This window comes from Vidua macroura, chromosome 2 (genome assembly GCF_024509145.1).
Source record: "Vidua macroura isolate BioBank_ID:100142 chromosome 2, ASM2450914v1, whole genome shotgun sequence".
Lineage (NCBI taxonomy): Eukaryota > Metazoa > Chordata > Aves > Passeriformes > Viduidae > Vidua > Vidua macroura.
The window spans coordinates 35151229-35171193 of record NC_071572.1 but is presented as its reverse complement, the minus strand read 5'-3'; the positions used below and the strand labels follow the sequence as shown (position 1 = coordinate 35171193).

Here is a 19965-nt window from a genome sequence, read left to right as displayed (position 1 = left end):
ATTGTTTTTCCTTTCTGTGTCAGTTCCTCTTCTCTTTGAAAGCACTGTAATAACCACGTAAAAAATGACAGTGGATGCAAGTCAGATGTAGGTTTACTTTGTGTAGTACTCATTTGGACCCAAATTGTCTAGATATCTAGAGAAGTAATATATTGCAAGGAATGAAACAAGGATGGCATACCTAAAATGTGCAGAGACATTTGTGTTATCCTCGGCAATTTTGAAATGTTGAGGAAAAGAGAAAATATTACCCTTTTCATCTCAGAAAAATCTCATAGAATTTTTTGTTTTCCTTTTAACAAGATAATTTATCAAAAAAAGGCTTAAACTGTTTGTATAATACATCCTTTGCTTACAAGGTATTCAACACTTCCTAGAAGTTAATAAGATATACAACCATAGGAGTGGGGTATCCAGAAATAGAGTACTTTTGGGATGCATTTGTGAGTCAGACCTTGCCTGGATTTGCTACTGTGTAAGTTGTAGTTAATGGCTGAAAGAACTAATTAAGCATTCTTGCAGGGAATGTATACTGTTTCAGAGGGGTATCTGTGAATACTCTTAATGCAGATCTCTTCATTAGCAGAAAACTATAATACAGGATTTATTCTGATCTCCCCCAAAATAGTCCATCTTCAGTTTTGTCCATCTTCAGAAAGGACTTGAAATTAAATGGAAAATTTCAGAATGGAACCTTGGCCTTTTCTGTGTTCTGCACTGTCTTGTGTGGTAAGGCGAGATATCGTGGTCTCTTTCTTGTAATAACCACAGGGACCATTTTGCGGCTGCTTCAGAAGTATGTGAAGCTGGACCCTTGCCACTGGAGGCATACTTTTAGTGTGGCCTTTGACACATTTGCCTGGATCTCTGGGTTGTAGCATCTGTACAACCTCCTTTTGAAAAACAGAACATTTGTTTTTAAGTAAACTTTCATGTTTCTTCAGTAAATTGGGTTTTTACGCAAGCCTTCACAGTCATATCAACTGCTTCTCTTTTGTATATTGAACTTCGTTATGGGTTTTTCCTCTCCCACAAAGAAGATGCTTTTGTGGTTAAAGTACATAAATGGATTTCAGGAAATCAAGAATTCAGTTTCTGGTTAAACCACAAATTTCCTGTATGATTGGTTGCTATCTCTGCCTTGGTTCCCCACCAGATGTAATGTTGATCTTTTATAAATTTTCAGATTAGTAGGATCCATCTTTATAATTTAATCTGAACCTCTGCATAATGGAAATTAAAAAAAAAAAAGTTAATTACCTGCATAAAATTACAGGGCTTGTTTCTGCTGTAACATCTTGGAAGTTCTAAACAGCCTTAATTTTGGGCTCAGGAACCCTTAATAATGGGTTCAGGAACCCATTTTCCTGTCTTGTAGTGAAACATTCTCACCTTTAAGCATCTTCAGTGGTAATGTTGGAATTCGATTTTCATTTATTTATTATTTTGAATTTTACCTAAATTTTTGCTCTTTTTCCTGGAAGTAAAGGACTTGGTTAACTAGAATTCTTAGACTAGCCAAGGCATTTCTTAATAGTTTTCCTTGGCTAAATTAAAGAGGTTTTTTAGTCAGTTAATCTGAGTGTTCAACAGAGCTCATACTTTGGGTTAAGGAGACATTATGGTATATATGCACAGATCATGTATGGTGCATGCAAATTATGACCATGTTTTCAGAATGCCTTTATTATAAGTTTTTAATCTTGTTTGTTTGCAGAGTTAAATGGCCAGGACTAGGTTTCTGCAGTTTAATGCAATGACATTTTCTTTTGTAGCAATAGTTTGGAAAATGCTGCTTTGAACTGGTCTTGAGGCAGCCCCTAAGGTTTGCTGACTGCATGTGTTTCTTGAGACCAAAATTGTTGATGTGGTACAAAAGTTTGCAAAAGTATTTTCAGGAAAGCTGTCCAGTAGAAGCAGGCTGCTACCCAAAACCTGAACACCATTTCTGAGATTAGTTCCTCAGGTGTATTATATTCATTCTGGATTTTTGACCTTTTTCACAGTTCAGTTTTGTCAGACTTAGCTACAAGCAAATAGGTTTTGTCAATATAAAAGCATGATGCTATTTCCCCGCAGCATATATATCCAAATAGTATACCTCTATTTCAACAAGAATATTCCACTGAGAGCTTATGATCAGCTGAAGCCATCACCTTCCCATATCTGCTTATGGGAGGCTGATCTGAGTACTCCTTAGTGCTCTTTAGTCGCACCTTAGTTTAAAACACAGCAGAAGCAGCATGTGCTAATCATACTGATTTTGCTTTAAGCTGGCTAAGGACCGCTTTGCAGCTCTGCTAACGAGAGGAATCATAAGGAGAGTATGTTATGACAAGACAGTGGCAAGCATTGAGACACTGACTCTAAGTTCTAGGCTCTGCAACTATCATGGAGTTGTTGTTTGGTTTGGGAGCTTTTTTGGGTTTGGTGATTTTTGGGGGGCTTTTTGACGTAATTTTTGTGATTTGCTTTGATGCAATTAGCAATCTGCAATTAACTAAAGCTCCATCTGATTATAGTGGAAGTTGTTCAGCTAAGCTTATTTCTAGGTAATTCATACTGGTTTTCATGATTGACCTCTTATTGTCATTAGTTATTGTTCCATCATTTTTGTCACCACAGAAGTTGTCTGAACTTACATTTTCTTTCAATCCACATAACTGCTTATAAATCTACAGAACAACACAAGCTTGCCAACAAAGGAATCCCTTTAATGCTTAGCTACAAATGCCTGTTGAATTTAACAATTTCTCATGTGTGGGAGATGAGATTTTCCTCATCTCCCCTTTGAAATTGTCATTGATCAGAATTATAAGCAAGATGGAGCCGGGTATCTTACGGAAGTCCTCTATGTCATTACAATTACTTTGTCAGCCCAAATAATGACCCTATTTAAAGAGGGTGTGGAGGCTGGGAACAGCCTATTTTCTCTAGAAGTGGCTAGAGCACTGCTATTTATATACCAGTCTGTTATTTTCTGATACATTAATGACTGCAGAGACCTCACTGTCCAATAGTTTCTTGGTATTCCTGGATAGCTAGTTATAACTTTCTTGTTCTCACTCGGTTTCATTTTCTAAAATAGCACTTCTTTTCCAACTTTTCCACATTATTTTTTATTTTTGGAACTGTCAGTACTAGGCTGGTAATGTTCTGATGTCTAGGGATACTTGAAGGCATGTCTGCTTAGTACCAATAATTGCTTATTCTGTTAAAAAAAACCCATTATATTAGTTCATATTACATTTACTTCAAAATGTAGCCCCATTTACAGTTTAACTTAGCCTTTAAAATAGAAACAGAAATGATATAGTATTCTATTTTTTCCACCCCACACTGATTTCTATATAATTTATCACAGTATATATGTGACTTCTAGGTGCAAGATACAGGATATATTTTTTTCCCTTTGCATTTAGGAACAGATTTACTTATCTGTGTAGGATGTGTGTGGTTGCTAGAAGTGGCAAAATAAAGAAAAGAGTGCCTTGCATCACAATGGAAGATGAAGCTTATAATCACACTAAATTTCTTGTAGCCTTAAGAAACAGGAGAGGGAGAGGCTACAGAAATTGTTACTCTATTGTTGCTCCTTCTTCCTTCTCCTTCCCAACAGAATTAACTTGATCTGAGCTATTCTGGTAGGTGCTGTCATCAGGACTTTTTACAAAAAATCCTGTTTGAACTGACCTGTAAAAGATTTCTCTTTGCAAAGATAAAGTTTACTTGCATGGTAAAGAGGGGTTGACCTGTTGATTTTAGCCATAATTGTGATACTTTTTATCTTTTTTCTTCTGTCCCAAACCACTGGAACTTTTAACATAGGGGTAAAAGTTGAATTTTTTGTAAGAAGATAGTAAAAAAATCTCATGAACATATGTGGGATGTCTAGGTAGCCCTGTTGTTCCAGAGAAGAAAGAAATTCCTAATACAGAGTTTTAAGATGAAAAGACTTATAAAATCTTAAAATTTTAACTTAAACCAAACACTCAGGATTCACCTGAGTATTGTCAGCATGCATGTTTAAAGTTTTGGGTTGTCTTTAATTTTAAATTCTCTGAATTAATATTTGCCCTTTCATCTTGTTCATATTTCCCCCTCTCTCATTCTTTTCCATCCCCTAGTTTTCACCTCTTCTAGTTCTACCCCACTGAATTTCCTCTTTGTGCTTCTTCGTGTTCCCTTTTGCATTAATGCAGGTTCTTGAATTCTTTAGAGAGACTGTATTTATTAGAAAAGTTTAATAAAATGTCATCCCTTTTCAAGTTAGTTTAATGAACTGAACTGCAGAATTTGCATCTTCATACAACTGAGAAACCTGTAATTTGTGACTCATACCTGGGAATGTTTTTCACTATTGTTTTTAGAAAAGGACAAAAAAATTATTTTGAATAATTTGTCTCCTCTGTAGGCATATTGGCACTTTAGATATGAATATAAACACCTGAATATAAATGATATCATGTATATATAGAGTACATCTATATGCCTTCACACACACAGAGGCACATGCCTGTCATACGTGTATGTCCTTTAAGTACCACTGGATGAAATGCTGCCAGGAAACTTTACATGGTTGCTGCCAGGAAATTTTACATGGTTTCTGCACTTCTAGATAAGGCTCCAAATCACCAGTGGTACTGGCTGTGCCTAAATTTAAAGATTATGGGAAACAGCTATAGCAAGCTGCCACATGAATTACTAGTGGAAAGTGAAAGGAGGAAGGTAGCGTGTGAGAAAGTATTAGTTTCCAAAATGCAGCACAGAGAGGTGGAAACAAAGGGAAGACAGAATCTTAGATGTTCACTCTGTACATTAAGTCTAATGGTGCTATCAACAGCTTCATATGACAGGAAATGATCTGGGCGTTTTGTTCACTTATTCTGGATGCCCTTAGTTTCAGAGAGCAACTGGTAACATGGATTGCACCTCGGAAGGGGACAGCTGAACTCTCCCTCTGCCTTTAGTAAGGAAAGAGCAGCGATGAAATCCGTGGACTGTGTGCACGTCATCCAACAGAAGGATACCGCCTCCTCTCCCTCTGCCCCCCCCGGTGCTGTTTCAGGCACCACGGGACTTTTTCCTGTCACATTCCTGTGGCTTGCAATGCTCCTGTCCTCTTGTCTTGCAGCAGTGTCTCTTTACCATGTTATCATCCTGAAAACAGAACTAGAAGCTCTGCGCAGCGAGCTCATCCACAGCATCCAGGCAAGGTCTCCACTAGACCAACCACTCGTGTCCCCTGCTGAAAATAAAGCAGGTACCCCTGTTTCTTCCTTCCTGCAAGTGTCTGCAGCTGGCTCCAGGCAGGTAAGCTGGAGGAGTTGGTTTTGACTTGCAGGGCATGGACAAATGTGGGGCTGCTCTCACTGACTGTTGCTTCTCCTTGTTAGGAGAGCAGGCTTGCTGGTACTGGCACAGCCGAGAGCTTCCAAAAGGAAATCTGGAACGGGAGTAGAAACAGGGGCAGGCGGTCTGTTGTCAACACAGAAGAAAAAGGTAAATACCAGCTGATGAAGTGGGTTGGGATGCTGCTGTTGGATACTGTCTAGAGAAAAGCAGGAGTAGTGTTTGTGTTTTCTTTCTCCTATCCATTGATCCATGCTCCTGTTCTGGTTTTCAAATTTATTGGTGGATGAATGGTGTTAACCATAGGCATATTCTCTTAAAAGACAGAATATTAAATCACAGAATGTTTTGGTTTTGAAGGGATCTTTAAAGGCCATGTAGTCCAACCACCCTGCCATGAGTAGGGACTAACTGTTTAAGGTACCAGATATTTATGCTATCTGCAGGTTAAACTTTGAATGCTAGATGCCAAATCTGCATAATGTGTTAGAGTTGAGAAAGGCAACTTCAAATCATTCAGTTATTTAACTGTTCAATTCTCTCTGATCAAAGTAGGGAGGCAAATCTATTAATAAAAATGCCAATTCACTTTTCTGGGAAACATGCTCACACTAAAAGAGAGAAGTAATGAGAACTTTAGGGAAATAGGAGCTTTCAAGAAGAAAGGCTGGCTTGTACCTGACAAAAGAGGCAGACTACAAGGAATTGAGAAGTTTAGCATAATTTCTACATTAAAACAATCTATCAATAAATAGTAAAATTAATAAAAGAATGCCAATCCAGTAAGATTATTTTTTGTCATAGTTCTCCTTTTTAAAAGGTTCTGCAAGGAGCACTGAAAACTGTGCTCCATAAACGACCTCCAATGTGTATTATAGAGTTGACAAATTAATGGGATATATTTTTTTCCTTTGGGGATAAAATGCCTACATTTCTTTCTTATTCCAAACACAATGCAGCCTTATAAGATGAAATGCAGAATTTTATTATACTAGTTTTCACACATACTCTAATTGCACTGAGTAACTAAAATATTCCTGGGTTGCTAAATCAGTTCACTCTTCTTTTGTATATCTTTATATTATTTTAACTGATATCTTAAACTATTTAGAGAAGTTGGAGTAAATTATAGGTAAAGACTAAATGAAGCTTTGAATAAAAATGTGTTTGTCAGTGAGCAACTAACATGCAATATATTTCACTTGAGCTTCAGTAAGCCAAATGAAATTAAAGTTCTAGAGTACAATCACTCCACTTAATTCTAATATTAAAAAAAAAAAAAAACAAAAAAAACAAACATTCATTCAGGACATCTCTTAAAATCCACAGGTTTATAGGAGATTTTTTCTATTTCGTTAGTAGTCTTTGATTCAAGATCTTGGCTAAGAAAGATTTCGCAAACAGGACTGAGATCACGATTGCTTAAATTGTATCTCTTGTAGCCTGTTTCCTTCCACAGGAACCACAGAGCTCCCCTGCCCTCCCCACCCTAGGAACTCCCAAATAAAAACAAGTGATCTGAAGTGCAAGTATCATAAAAAATAAGGAAATGTCTTTTTTTAAATGAATGTTAGAGAACCAATACTCGGCAAGCGATCCAGTTTCCTTCACAATAGCTTTCATCTTTAGTCTTATTGCTATTTGAAGCAAGCAGGGTTTGGGGCTCCTCAGCTGTGCTTCTGAGTAGACTTTTGGTTCTTCTCATCATGTAGCCACCTCTAATTATACCTGTTTACCTGTAAAACATAAAATTTCAATTAAGCTACTTATTTCTGTAAACTTTTTTTTAAGGTACAGCTGGCTTTAAAGTTGTTTTGGATGGATGAAAGAAAACACAGAATATGAACATTTATTTTAAAGGGAAAAGCTACATAAGTTGACCTATTACAAAAATGTTTTGTAACATGAACCTCATATTTTTGTATATAAAAAAGAAAAAAAAGTAAATTGCATTTTTATCAAAGTTTGTCTGTTAGAATTAGCTTTCTGCCTGCTCTAATTACAAAAAATTTAGCTTTTCAGAGTTTAGTAACATATTATATTTTCTCAGATCATATTTCACTGATGGCCATGAACCTACTAGTCAATGTTAAATTTTGTTTTAGCAGAGTGAGTTAAATAGAAGAACATGGTGTTGTTCATGGTGCTGAATCCAGTCTACTACTTGGTCATGTACATAGAATTACAGGCCCTGCATTTTGATCGTTTGACATTCATATCTGGGTACCAGAATCCCATCAGTCTCCAAACTGTCCTGCAGATGTGTGGCACTTATTCTATTATAATAAAAAATAAATCAGGGTATTGAGTGAGGTGCCTGTTCTTGTCCTACTTTTGTTTGCTTCAGCAAGGTCTCAAAGTAGAGTCTGATTTCATAGTTAATTGCTGAGCCATCGTTTTACTTTTATATAGATCAATTCCTTAGAAAGTTAATATTTGGAAACATCACTGGTATCTAACTGCTTCTCCTGTGTTTCAACAGAGAGCAGAAGTAAAATATAGAACTAATATTTTGTTTATAAATAAAGTTATTGTTCAGTTCCGGGATTTTTAGACTTTAATCATCAAATTCCAGGAATGGATGCCCCATCATTCTTTTTTCACACCCAGCACAGCCTTTCTTAAACATACTGAATTTCCATTTTAATGCATACAAGTGGCCACAAATAAGCATTTTAATTAAAAGAACAATTGAACGAAAGTGAATTTAACACAATGTTGTTTCTTTTTTTATGGGGTTTACATTTGTCTATGCTTATGCATAAAATTATTAGTCATCAGTAGCTGCACATTTTGTGTCTTGCAAAAATTTCCAGCTTGGGTAGGTTGAAGAAAAGTGTTTCAAGCATCAATTCCAAATAAAGCTGCACAGTCAGCAGTCAGAACCAGAATTCTTGATGCAATGGGTGATTTTGAAATGTACGCTTCTGGCAAATGTCATATCAGGACACCTTACAACAAATGCACTTTTTGTGTTTCTCTTTACAAATTTAATCTATGGAGGAAAATTGGTGCACAACAGAAGGCCTCTCCTGAATTCTATATTCTATTCACAGTTATTGATCGTGTGTTTCTTCCTAAGCTGCATGTGCACTTGAGCCTAGGAACAAGATTTAGGTTCCATTGCCTAAGCCAAAGTATGAATGTCAGGTTTCATTTTCACACTCTCTCAGTGTCTCATTCTGATCATTATTGTGAGTTTCCGATTTCCATGACCAAAGGAGGTGAGAATCAGGTCTTCTGTAAATGCAAATGTAGGTGACCTGCTGAAATCAGACTGGAGCCCCCATGGGCTACATTTCCTTTGGTGTATTGAGGTTGTCCAACTCCTTGCATGTGTGAAGGAGCTGAGGAGCTATTCTATGTAATTCCACAAATCAGTGAGGCAGGGTAAGCTGGCACGTGACTTGGCAATTGCTTTTTTTACTAACAATTCTGAGGTTCTACTCCATTAGCAGTTGTGTCCATGGGAAGTAACTATTACCTTCCAAGCATGGTATTAGAATTTTGCCATTGCTCTTGATAAAATTGCTGTACTAGAAAACTGGTACATTTGTTGGTTGGAAGTGTTTTGACTGTGTATATTGTTACTTTAGATATCTGTGACAGAGGGATAGCAAGAGGTTTTACAAGTGGTACTTGACTTTAGTGATCTTTGAATTGAGATGTAAACTTTTTTTACTAGCTTAAACAAATGCCACATATAAAATTTCCTTGCCAAATAGTCACAATACTTCATATTTTATTGTTTGAAGAGGTCAAATATGAAATGAAAATTAGAATCAAATTAAAAAGGAAAAAGAAAGGCCTACTTCTTGAAAATATGTTATCCTTATTTGTTTCTGCTGACAACAGTCTAACTCAAAAGGAAATAGACCCTTCTATACAAAAAGGATAGAAAATTACTTGATGCAATTCCTGCAGTTTTACATGAAGACTTTCACTGTATGAATGAATGAATAAATCAGTACTGTGTATTATGCAGAACACTGTACAGTCAAAAATACACCAAATAGGCTCTAAGTTTTATAACCAACATTCTGTTTTATACTGTGTAACAAAAGTCTTAATTCCTAACAAAAAATTCCCTTGTTTTTCTAAATATAACATGTTATTGGCAACTATGTGAAGGTTGAAATAATGCTGCTAATTCTTTGAAGATGTTTGTTAGATCTTAGTCATACATGCAACTATGATCAAGGCATTTTAATGCAGGGACTGATTGAATCCATAATTAATGCCATATAAAGACATCTCTATTAAAAAGCACTAGATTAACTAGTTGTCCTGGTTTCTGCTGTGATAGAGTTCATGAAAATCAGTTTATAAAAATGCAAAACAAAAACTAGAAGATCTCCTGTGATGAGAAACCAAGAAGTTAAGGGAAGAAAAACTGCAAATGCTTCAAGAAAATGCTTGTTATTTATAAATTAAATTGTCTAGTGCTTAAATGTGCTTTGGGAAGCCTACAGAGAACAGATCTAGACAAAAAAGGAACCTATATAAGGAGGTCTGGGTTTGGTTTGGTTTTTTTTTTCAACGTTAGGGTTTTTCCTCCGTTTTATTTCAGCAAAAATGGGCACAGATGTCTCAGATCTCAGATATCAAAACTTTAAATTTTATAAATGAGCTCACAAATATTAAACTTGAAATTTTGTGATTTTGTTTGGCTGGATCATTAAGTGAGATTGCAAAATGCTAAAATTATTATGCAATTTTAAAAATAACAAAGTTTGTATGTGAGAGAAAATTTTATTGTACCAATATAAATTCTTAAATCATGGAGATAGGCAGAAATCTGGATTGCTGTCCTTCAGCAAAAGATAGCAGGGTTTTTTTTTAATTGTGACTACATTCTCAACCAGTAGAGAATACATCATTTCATGAGCTGGCTGTGGTTTATAAAGGCATCTGTACTGACTAACATCTTCAGAATTGGGTCTTCTGTTCATGGAATAAGACAGACTCTGAAATGAACTTCTGCCAACCAACAGCCAGCAGAGCAATTAAAATAAGCTGGGAAAAAGAATGTTCATCAAAGCAAAGCTATTATATAAAGTCACAAGAGGATGGGGCATACTTTGTCGTTCTAGATACACTTTTTTACAGATAGATCTCATGGTAACACTCAGTCTAGATATTTTTACACATTTTCAAGATGTGTTGTATTAATCCTGTATTTTGCTTTCATTATTAATCAAAAATCCTTTAGACTACAAAGATGTTGCTCAGATTTCACTTACACTGAGCTAAAAGAGATTAAATAGCAACCATTCAATGTGTATTTTGTAATAGATGCATTCTCCACATTGTACTTAAGATTAGGGTACTTCTTGGAATAGAATTGCTGGTGTTTTTTAACAACATTTACTTTTTACTGAAAATTCCTGTTAATTTACCCAGAAAATGTAATTTGTATATCCATATCTTCTCCTTCTTAGTAGTAGTGTTTACTTGGATTTTTTTTTTTCCAATGGATTACTTAATTTTAGGCATGTAAGTATTTCCACTGAAGTCAAAGTACTTGTATATACTGGAAATAGTTATGTGTCAGCTTTGACTTCTGAACATATTTTTGAAGCACGTTGTTGTTCAATCCTTCAAGCACATTTTTAGGTATTGTCTTTTGTAGTTTTAGGCAAAATGGCCACTGTGCTAGTTCTTATTGTCATGAAGGACACTATTGCATGCATCTTCTCCAAAAGCAAGTGTACTACATTCTGTGGGGCTTGTTCCTGTCTGCATATATAAAAAGAAAAGAGGTGTTTTTTTAGAGATTAAGTGCAGATCTGATGTCTGTAGAATGAAGTAGAGTTGGTGTGTTTTTTTTTAAAGATGGAAATGATTTCAAACTGCACTGATCTTGCAAATTTTAATTACTGTGAGCAGTTCTCAGCAATGCTGACTAGAATTTCAGGGCAGAAATCCACACTTGCAAACTGAGAATTAGGATTGTTTGAAGAGTGCCCACCAAGTTTGCAGAGTGAGTTTAACAAGAGTTAAAGAGCCATAGCTTTCACTGCTGTAGACACTGCTCACTGGTATGCAGCTGAAGTAGGAAGCATCACAAATCCTCTCATTTGGTTAGTGAAAAATCTGGTGCCCACATTAGTGAGTTCTTTTAAAAGCAGGCATTGAAATTTTGTTTTAGGTTACTGAAATACTAGGTGATCAGCAAATTCCATTCACTAGGAAGGCATTTTGTTCCAAAGAAGAATTAATGACTGTTGAAATTAATTGTCTGATGTGCTTTGTGTGTCCATAAAATCACATTTTAATTTTATTTAGAAGTTTATTTTCCAGAAAACTCTTTTGCTCACAAGTGTGATAGAAAAATGTATGAAGTATAATAACTTTTTAATTTTGTGTTGGCTTGAGTTTTTTGATTTCTTACCAGGAGGTAGATAATTCAGATGCCCTTAAATTCTTGGTTTGAAAAATCTATAAATTGTAGCACATTGTTGATGTGTATTGATAGGACTCAAGGACACATTTCAGTGTAGGACACAGGAGTTTGGATGACAACATTCCTATTACCGTGAATAGAGCTTGCAGGTTGTGTGATCATTCTGGAATTGAATCCTTGTGTGCTGCCAGTTGGCACTGCTGTGTGCTGGTGAGCATCCAGCCCTCTTGTGCTGTTTTCAAAAGGGACCCCTTAAAAAGGAGACTTAGAAACATAAAGAGACTGCTTTCTGCCCAAATCCTCTTGCTACCTGCTGTGCAGAAAGAGGTTTGTGCTACTGGACACTTGGTTGCTCATGTGGGTACCACTGACAGACGCAGAAACAGAATCCCACATATCCATGGCATTCCCCGTTACAGCCAAATCTGTGTGGCCAAATCTGATCCATAGCCTTCTTGTCTGAAAAGTGGTAAACAAAATGGAGCAATCCATGGCAGAATTTTCTTCTCTTGACCCTTTATAAATTCATTTGGTCTCTGTCATGTGCAGTAAGTATTACTACTCCGTTTTCCATCCTTCAAAGTGGCATGAGAACCAGATGTTTCAATTAAAATCTGCTCCAAGCAAATGCAGCTATTCTTTTTTCCTTTTATCCAGTTGCCTGACACTTTGCTAAGCAAGTTTTTTTACAAGATCTTTGTTTCATTTGCAAATCTATATTTTAACATTCTGCAGTATTTTTTGCTAATGAGAAATACCTATTTTCTCATTAGTGTCACCAATCTCTACAGTTTTGAGCAACACATTTTGACAGATACTATGTGTTATGTGTGCATTAATTTTCTAAGGGTCATCTCTCTATTTTGCCTCTTAGTATAGGTTGATCAAGTGTAGGTATCTGAAAACACATTGAAAGTACATATATATGGACTTCAAGAATTTATTATGAAAGTATATATGATTAATATTTTACAGCAACTATAAACAGAAAGTAATTTTTCTAAATAATATGGCAAACATAGTTATAAAATCTGCCATCTATCATAGTTGGCAGGTTTGGTGCTTTTTTCAAGCTTTTGCTTAGAAAATTAACAAGGCTAATTGACCTAATGATTTCTAGCTTATTTGACTTACTGCTACACAATTATATTAGGACCAGATATTAAAACAAACGTTACTTGTGCTGCTACCTGAGGCCTCCCACTTTGCTCCATGATCTCTGAAAGTCATCTAGTATGTGTTGTAACAGGAATTTTCATTTTGTACATTTGAGTAAAGTCTGTGTTAAAACCAATAGGTTCTGTTTGAAAATAAGTGGTGAGACTGAGAGATTTCTTCCATGTCCTGTTTTTTTTTCTTAAAGTAGTTTCTTAAGTTTATTCTATTACTGATTTATGTTTCCTTGATTTCAAAATGCTTTCACTTTGCAGTGCTGCAGGCCTGCTTGCAACTGATTGCTGACAGCAAAAGTGATATCCAACAGAAAGGTAAGAATACGTGCCATGATTTATAGTTAACTATTCCATGGGATAACATTTTTAACAAATGTTACCTAACTTCAATGCAGTAACTGAGCTTTAACAGCAAATTTAAAAATAAAATAAATAATTTTTTAAAACCCCCCCAAAAAAAAAAAAAAAAATCAAAAAACAACAAGGAGGTCCCTGCATCTGGAGGTCTCTTGCAAATATCATGTTTTCAGTGGGGAAATCCACCTAGTGAAACTGGAAGTTCTATCTAGAATTCATCTTTGTTAATTGTCAGCAGGTGAAAAGGAGGAAAATAACCTTTCCAATCACCCAAAATTATTTTGTCTTTTAGATGATTCAAGCATTGTCCCTTGGCTCCTGAGCTTTAAACGTGGAACAGCTCTGGAAGAACAAGGAAACAAAATAGTGATCAAAGAAACAGGTTATTTTTTCATATATGGCCAGGTGAGAAAGTTCAATTCACTGCAGCACCTGACTTTTGTAAGGATTTTTAATGCTTCCATACAATAAGTTTAAAGTTTTCACCTCTTCTTTCTGTAGGTTTTATATACAGATACAACATTTGCTATGGGACACTTAATACAGAGGAAGAAGGCTCATGTGTTTGGTGATGATCTCAGCTTGGTGACATTGTTTCGCTGCATCCAAAATATGCCACAGTCTTATCCAAATAATTCTTGCTATACTGCTGGTAAATATCTACATTTTCCTTTTCTTTGTTTGCAAATAAGCTGTATCAAATAGAATCTGTAGTGCTGGGCAATTGTATTGTAGCAGTAATAAAGAATAGGGTCTGCATTCATGGATCTAGCTAACTGAAAAATTACAGAATACTTTCAGAAAATGCAGTTTTATATAAAGTATCAGCAATTGGAGATTATGCATCTAGCTTGGTGATCTGAACAATTTTGCTCTCTCCACTGACTCTGTAATGTGGTTAGACATTTTGGTGCTTTCAGTTAGATGCCTGAAGCAGGCAAGAGGAATACCTACTGTCCTCACTGAAGAACTCAGTTTAACTTAGGAGGTGAATTCCACATTTAGCATCCCAAGAAATATTAAAGTGCTATATTCTCCTTTGTAATGTCATGTATGGATTTTAGCCATCTAATATTTGCATACCTTACTGTGATATTTCTACTCCTTATAAAGGCTACTGGACTTTTAGTCTTTGGTTTGATGACAAACAGTTAATTCCTATAAGGTGGTCTTTATGACTGCACAAATTAGAAACACCACAAGAAAGACCAATTAAAATATTTAATGCAAGTCCAGCAGCTCAATGCTCAATATATGTGTATATTCCTGCAGTACCATTTAAGGAATTAGTGTCAAGGCCTATAAAGCCCCATATATTATCTCTCAACTGTCTGCCTTTCCACCTTAATGGTGGATTTGAAGGTTTTCTCTTTGGTCATTTTCCAGCAATATTTTTTTCAATACCTTATGAAAAAGTGGGTGACACTGAGGGATGGAGTTGACTGTCAGCAAGTAATGACATTAAACAAATGGGATGTGGAAGGAAGCTGATTTTTTTCCAAATAAAAATAAATTCAAACTAACCAACTAATGAACTAGATACTTTTTCCCAGCAATTGAGACTGTCCAAACATTTTGTTTGATTTTTTGCCCCTTCAGTCACACATTCTGGAAACATAACCACCTTCAATTTCATCTATATTCTGATTTTATCCTTGTATTACTGCTTCCCTTTCCTAACTAGGATCTCTATCTTGCCACTTCACGATTCCTGCTTCCCAAATTCACACTGTTCTGTTTTCACTTGGAAAAAATGTTCTGACTGCTCTCTCATGCTGTTGAGCATGTGTCACAGCAGATATTAGATGTGTTCTCAGTTCAGTGGCTGCAGCTCAAAGGGGACATGCTCTTGGTTATCATATCAGCTGATGTGTGGCTGGTAGGAAGCAAACTTTTGTGCTCTGCAGTTGCAGTGGATCAGCTGATGTCTGGTAACTTCATTAGGTTGGTAAAGCTCATAAGACCTCCTCCAGAAGTGTGGGAACAGAGTGGTCTGGGGCCCGTAATACTTAATGCTGATTTTGACTGTCTCATCACCGTAACATGAGGAACCTGGGTACACCACTGTTAGAAATTTTTGCTGTGTTTGCTGAAGTGAACTGTGCTATGCTGAGTGCAGTGTGGAAATTAAGTGCATCTTCACAGAGGATGTTAAGTGTCAGCTTTGGATAGGCTGCAAACCTAAGATTGTACCTAAAGATAAAAACACTCATCGCAAGTAGCAAACCATGCTTACATTTGGAAGATGACACATTATGACTTTTGAGAACCATTTATAAAGTAGTGTATTTGAGATATTAACTTAAAAATATTCCTAATTTTTTACCAGGCATTGCAAAATTAGAAGAAGGGGATGAACTTCAGCTTACAATACCACGAAGAAGGGCTAAAATATCCTTGGATGGAGACGGTACTTTTTTTGGTGCAGTACGACTCCTCTGAAGCCCTTCATTTCTGTTTTTTTGCTTAATGCCATTTTCTTCTCTACCTATGCCTTTGTCAGAAAAAATACTGAATTGTAATAAAGCTGCTAATTCAGCCTCTCCCAGTTCACCACAGGCTTCTAAGAATTTTCTTCACTTTAATATGCAAACCCAAAACAGGAAACATACCAGACATACTTGTGATATAACCACCATGTGATTACCAGAAAGCCAATTTATTTTAGACAATGGGAGACTCTAGATAGCAACTATAAAGCAATGAGGTTTTGGCTTTGAAACAATTTGTTATCTATATGGTAAACCAAAGGAGGAGTTCACCAAAAATAGCAGCATGACCAGGACCACAGACTATCAAATTGTTATCAATTGAAAAGGAAATCTAAAAGTGCATCTCAGATTTGCATTATTTCACCAACAAAGTATTTAATATATAAAGTGTGGGGAGAGAACATTGAACAGTAGATTCCTCAACACAAAATGAAATTGTTAGTTGGGTTCTAAGTTTTGGAGTTTTTTTCCTTTCCCCAAAGATACTGGGTCAGGAAAAATTCTAAATGTCTGGGATAATGAAAACAAATATACAGAATTGTAGCCACTGTCTTGCTTCTTCCCTGTGAACAAAAAGTCAATAAATTACTACAATCTATTAGCATTTACTAATTAGAATTAATTTTGCTGGGAAAAGGACACGTAAAACACTTCAACAGCTCAATCTTCAAAACATTGCTTCTCATCAAGGTATACGTGTACACTTCTGTGTAAACAAGGCTGGCACAGGAAGAAGGACAATGAAATTAGACACAATACCATGGTTGGAATTGGATTTCTGGCTCCATAATTTCTGCAGTCATATATAGATGTGTGTGTGTATGTATACATATATATATATATATACACACAGTATGTAGACATATCTGTATATATTTGAGAATATGTATACACACATTGGTCTTGGGCATTTGGGAATAGAATTTTATCTTCTTTTGAGCATTTTATCCAATGGATATACTACTTCATATATATTTTTTTATATTTCCCTTGCTTCTTGCTATGATCCATTCTATGCAATATAGTAAAAACAAAAATCCAATAGATCTGGGATCAGCCATGCAATTAAAAAATACACTTGTAGCTCAGAGGCTTTTTCTACAGCTTTGAATATAATGCTTAACTCTGTTTTACAAAAAATATCCAGATCTGTAGAAAGAATAAACAGATGTCCTTTTTCCTTTTCTTTTGTCCGGCTGCTTTGTTCAGTAGATAATATTTATGCCTTTTATTAATTCTAAATATTGTATGATCCAAGGAGCTATTCTATTTTTTCCCTGCTCTTAAAGAAGCATTGAAGAGCTATTGGAATAGATAAAAAGTAAAAGCCTAAGTAATGAATTGTACTTTATTTGAAAAATAGTTTTTAGGACTTGAGAATTGTGTTATATAAGCTTACTTAGTAAAGAAAAGGTGCTCTGCATATTGCAGTTTCCTTGTCTGTTTTTATGAATTGTGATTTGATTGATTTCTCATGGTGATAGATAATAAATAAAAGAGATTTGGAGCTCAGAATTATGGTAAATTAATAAAATAATTATTTCATCTTCTCTGGGCATTGGGAAGACATTTCAGCAATAAGCATATGTGTATTGGATTTTTACACTGGGATTTTTATGAGGCTTAATGACAGTTTCAAAATATCTGCAAGTCCTTTTTTAAAATGTCTTTATTTATGTGTTGTGGAGCTGAAGCTGCAGCTGCTTATTTTTTCTTTTGTTTTTTTGATCTTTAATATTTTATGTGCTGAATTTGCCAAAAAGGCATTTTAAATCCTATACAGGAGCCCTCCATTTAACCAAGGTTGTGTAATGCTGCATATAGGTAAAACAACTGCTAGCATACAGCAAGTTGTCTGTTATTACTGAAGTACATTAATGATGCCCAGAATCTCTCATCAGAAATTTGATTTTTAGTGTTGTCTGATTACAGAAAAAATTATGTTGTTACTGTTGCTTTCCTAAAGACCTGGTAGCTAAACTTGCAAATCTAACTTCTATTGTGTAAGTTTCCCCAGTGGTTTTGGTGAGCTTGTGTGTGCTTAATTTAAGCCATTCCCCTGGCTGTATTTCTTCCTTCTGCTGCTGACAAATGAGCAAAGTGCAGACATTTGGAAAGGGTCTGGTGCATGACTTGGCTTGGAGGAAAACTTCTGTCTCCTGAAAGAAAAATTTTCAAAGGTGTTCCCTTCCGTAGAGGGGTTAAATTGAACTTCAAGTTTCTTCACAAAAAACATGAAGCGTGTTTCTGTAAACCACGAGAACTCCCACGTGTGTGCAGAGTGTAACTTGACAGACTGTTCAGATATTTCTACTGACAAATCCTGCAACTTTGTTGCTGTCAGATTAGCTTTTTACTGGCTTCATGAGAAAATTTGTCTTCTCAAAATTAACCTGCTTCTGCACAAAGCTGAGTTTTAACATATCAGCATTTTCTGATCAATGCATAAGAAAAGGAGAATAGTTCATCCCTGATCATTCTGCTAACAAGCTGGTGATACAGAAGGTAGCAAACTGCATCCTGACCACCATCCCACATATGCTTCAGTGAGTGGGAGTTAGTGAAGTATTCTGCATTTGGGAGATATTTAAATAAGTGTGATAGGCAATAATTAGTATCTAGTTGGTTCATATAATATTCCACATTTTTATCAAGGATATCTAGCATTTAAGATAGGTTTCTGCAAATGCAACAATCTTTGTGCATACTCTGGTTCTTTTTCTCGTGGTGTTAAGTAGCAGCGTGGCAAACATAAGGGACTTTTTCTTTCCAGTACATTTTAACAGAAAGTGTGAAGCTGTATCATTCTTTCCTTTTTAATAATCTGCAGTTGACATATATATAGCTGACATATATATAGCTGCTTTGAATGTAATGTATTTAATGTAATGTGCATCTCATCTCTTTTATATGATGTGCAGTCACACACCCTGCCAACATACAGAGTATATTCATTATGTGACTCTCCTATATCTGACTGTTTCTCAAATTGCTCAGCATTTGTCAATTTAAGACTTCGACATCAGAGGTCCCATAGTTTTGCCAAGCTTATACTGCTAGAGCTGACAGTTTCTGTGTCTCTGGTTTGTGTCTTAAGTTGAATTATCTTGGGTTGTCTCTAGCCCTCAAAGTTCTACTCTTCTAAAGATGAGGCTAGGAAAAAAAATGCGTTCTTTGGAATTTATTTTAAAAATTTGGCTACTTTTCTTTGTAAAGACCTAGAGATTTTACTTTGAAAGGAGAAATGCAATGTGAGTTTTGCTTTGTTTTAAAAAGAGTTTTCTTTCTTCCTTCCTCTCTTTCTTCTGGACTCTCACAGGGTATATGCTTTTGAAGAATATTTTATGCTTTCTCATGTTAAGCATATTCTATCTCTATGGAACTTTCAAAAAGAAGAGGAAACTGTTCCCAGCAGTTTTGTGTCTGGATTTCATCAGTAAAGTCTAAGCTTGTTTTTCAAGGTCAGTCCAAACAGCACTGAGAAGGAAGCTGGTGCAAATACAGGGAAGAGGGAAGCTAAATATTTGATGTAGAAAGATTCTCATGGAGTTTGCAGGTTACATAGATCCTAGCAGAGATGGGGAAAACAAATTAGACCTGGAGCTGGATGACAGGAACAGGAGACACCCTAGCTGGGATTTAATTGATTGATTTCTAATTCACAAGCTCTCTTATTCATAGCTCACAGCTCGTAACTCATGCACCTATGAGCAAAACATAGCTGCTGGGGAGAGCTCTTGTTCTTCCTCCTCTGCCATGGGACAGGTGTCACACTGTGAAGAATGAAAACCTCAGCAATCCAGCTGCTGCTGCAGCCACTTCAAAAACTGTTCGGGTAAGCTGACACCTTCCAGCTTGGACATTTGGTCTACACCATCTCCAGGAGTCAGTGGGTTTTGCCAGACAAGCAACAGGCAAAGATGATGGCTGCAGGAGACAGCAGGCTCCAGGTGATAATGGCTGCATAAGGACCTTTAGTCCTTTCTGCCCACTGTGTCAAGCACACATGTTGCCTTTGCTTTGGCCAAACAGCAGTGACCCCAGCATCAGGGAATAACACAGAGCATGAGCCATGTGCTAGCCAAAATCTGAGCAGGAAGTGAGCGAAGAGTCACACCATGGGGAGTGCAGTCAGCCACTGACATAGGTTGTTCACATAATTCCATCACTTTTTTGGATAAATCCC

At 36.1% G+C, this 19965-nt stretch overlaps 1 protein-coding gene across 2 annotated transcripts in view; it reads left to right on the top strand.

The window, feature by feature from the left end:
- The window catches only part of ABHD13 (abhydrolase domain containing 13), a 34516-nt gene extending 17557 nt beyond the window's left edge, over positions 1–16959 (top strand). The window contains exons 3-8 of one of the 2 annotated variants that reach the window (XM_053969702.1): positions 5135–5313; positions 5397–5502; positions 13189–13245; positions 13580–13692; positions 13789–13939; positions 15617–16959. In XM_053969702.1, coding sequence (XP_053825677.1) covers positions 5135–5313; positions 5397–5502; positions 13189–13245; positions 13580–13692; positions 13789–13939; positions 15617–15729 — 719 coding nt within the window. In that variant the 3' untranslated portion in view covers positions 15730–16959. Of the gene's footprint in view, positions 1–4900; positions 5314–5396; positions 5503–13188; positions 13246–13579; positions 13693–13788; positions 13940–15616 lie in introns of both variants that reach the window. The other variant, XM_053969707.1, reaches the window with a different exon arrangement.
- The last annotated feature ends 3006 nt before the right edge of the window (positions 16960–19965 follow it).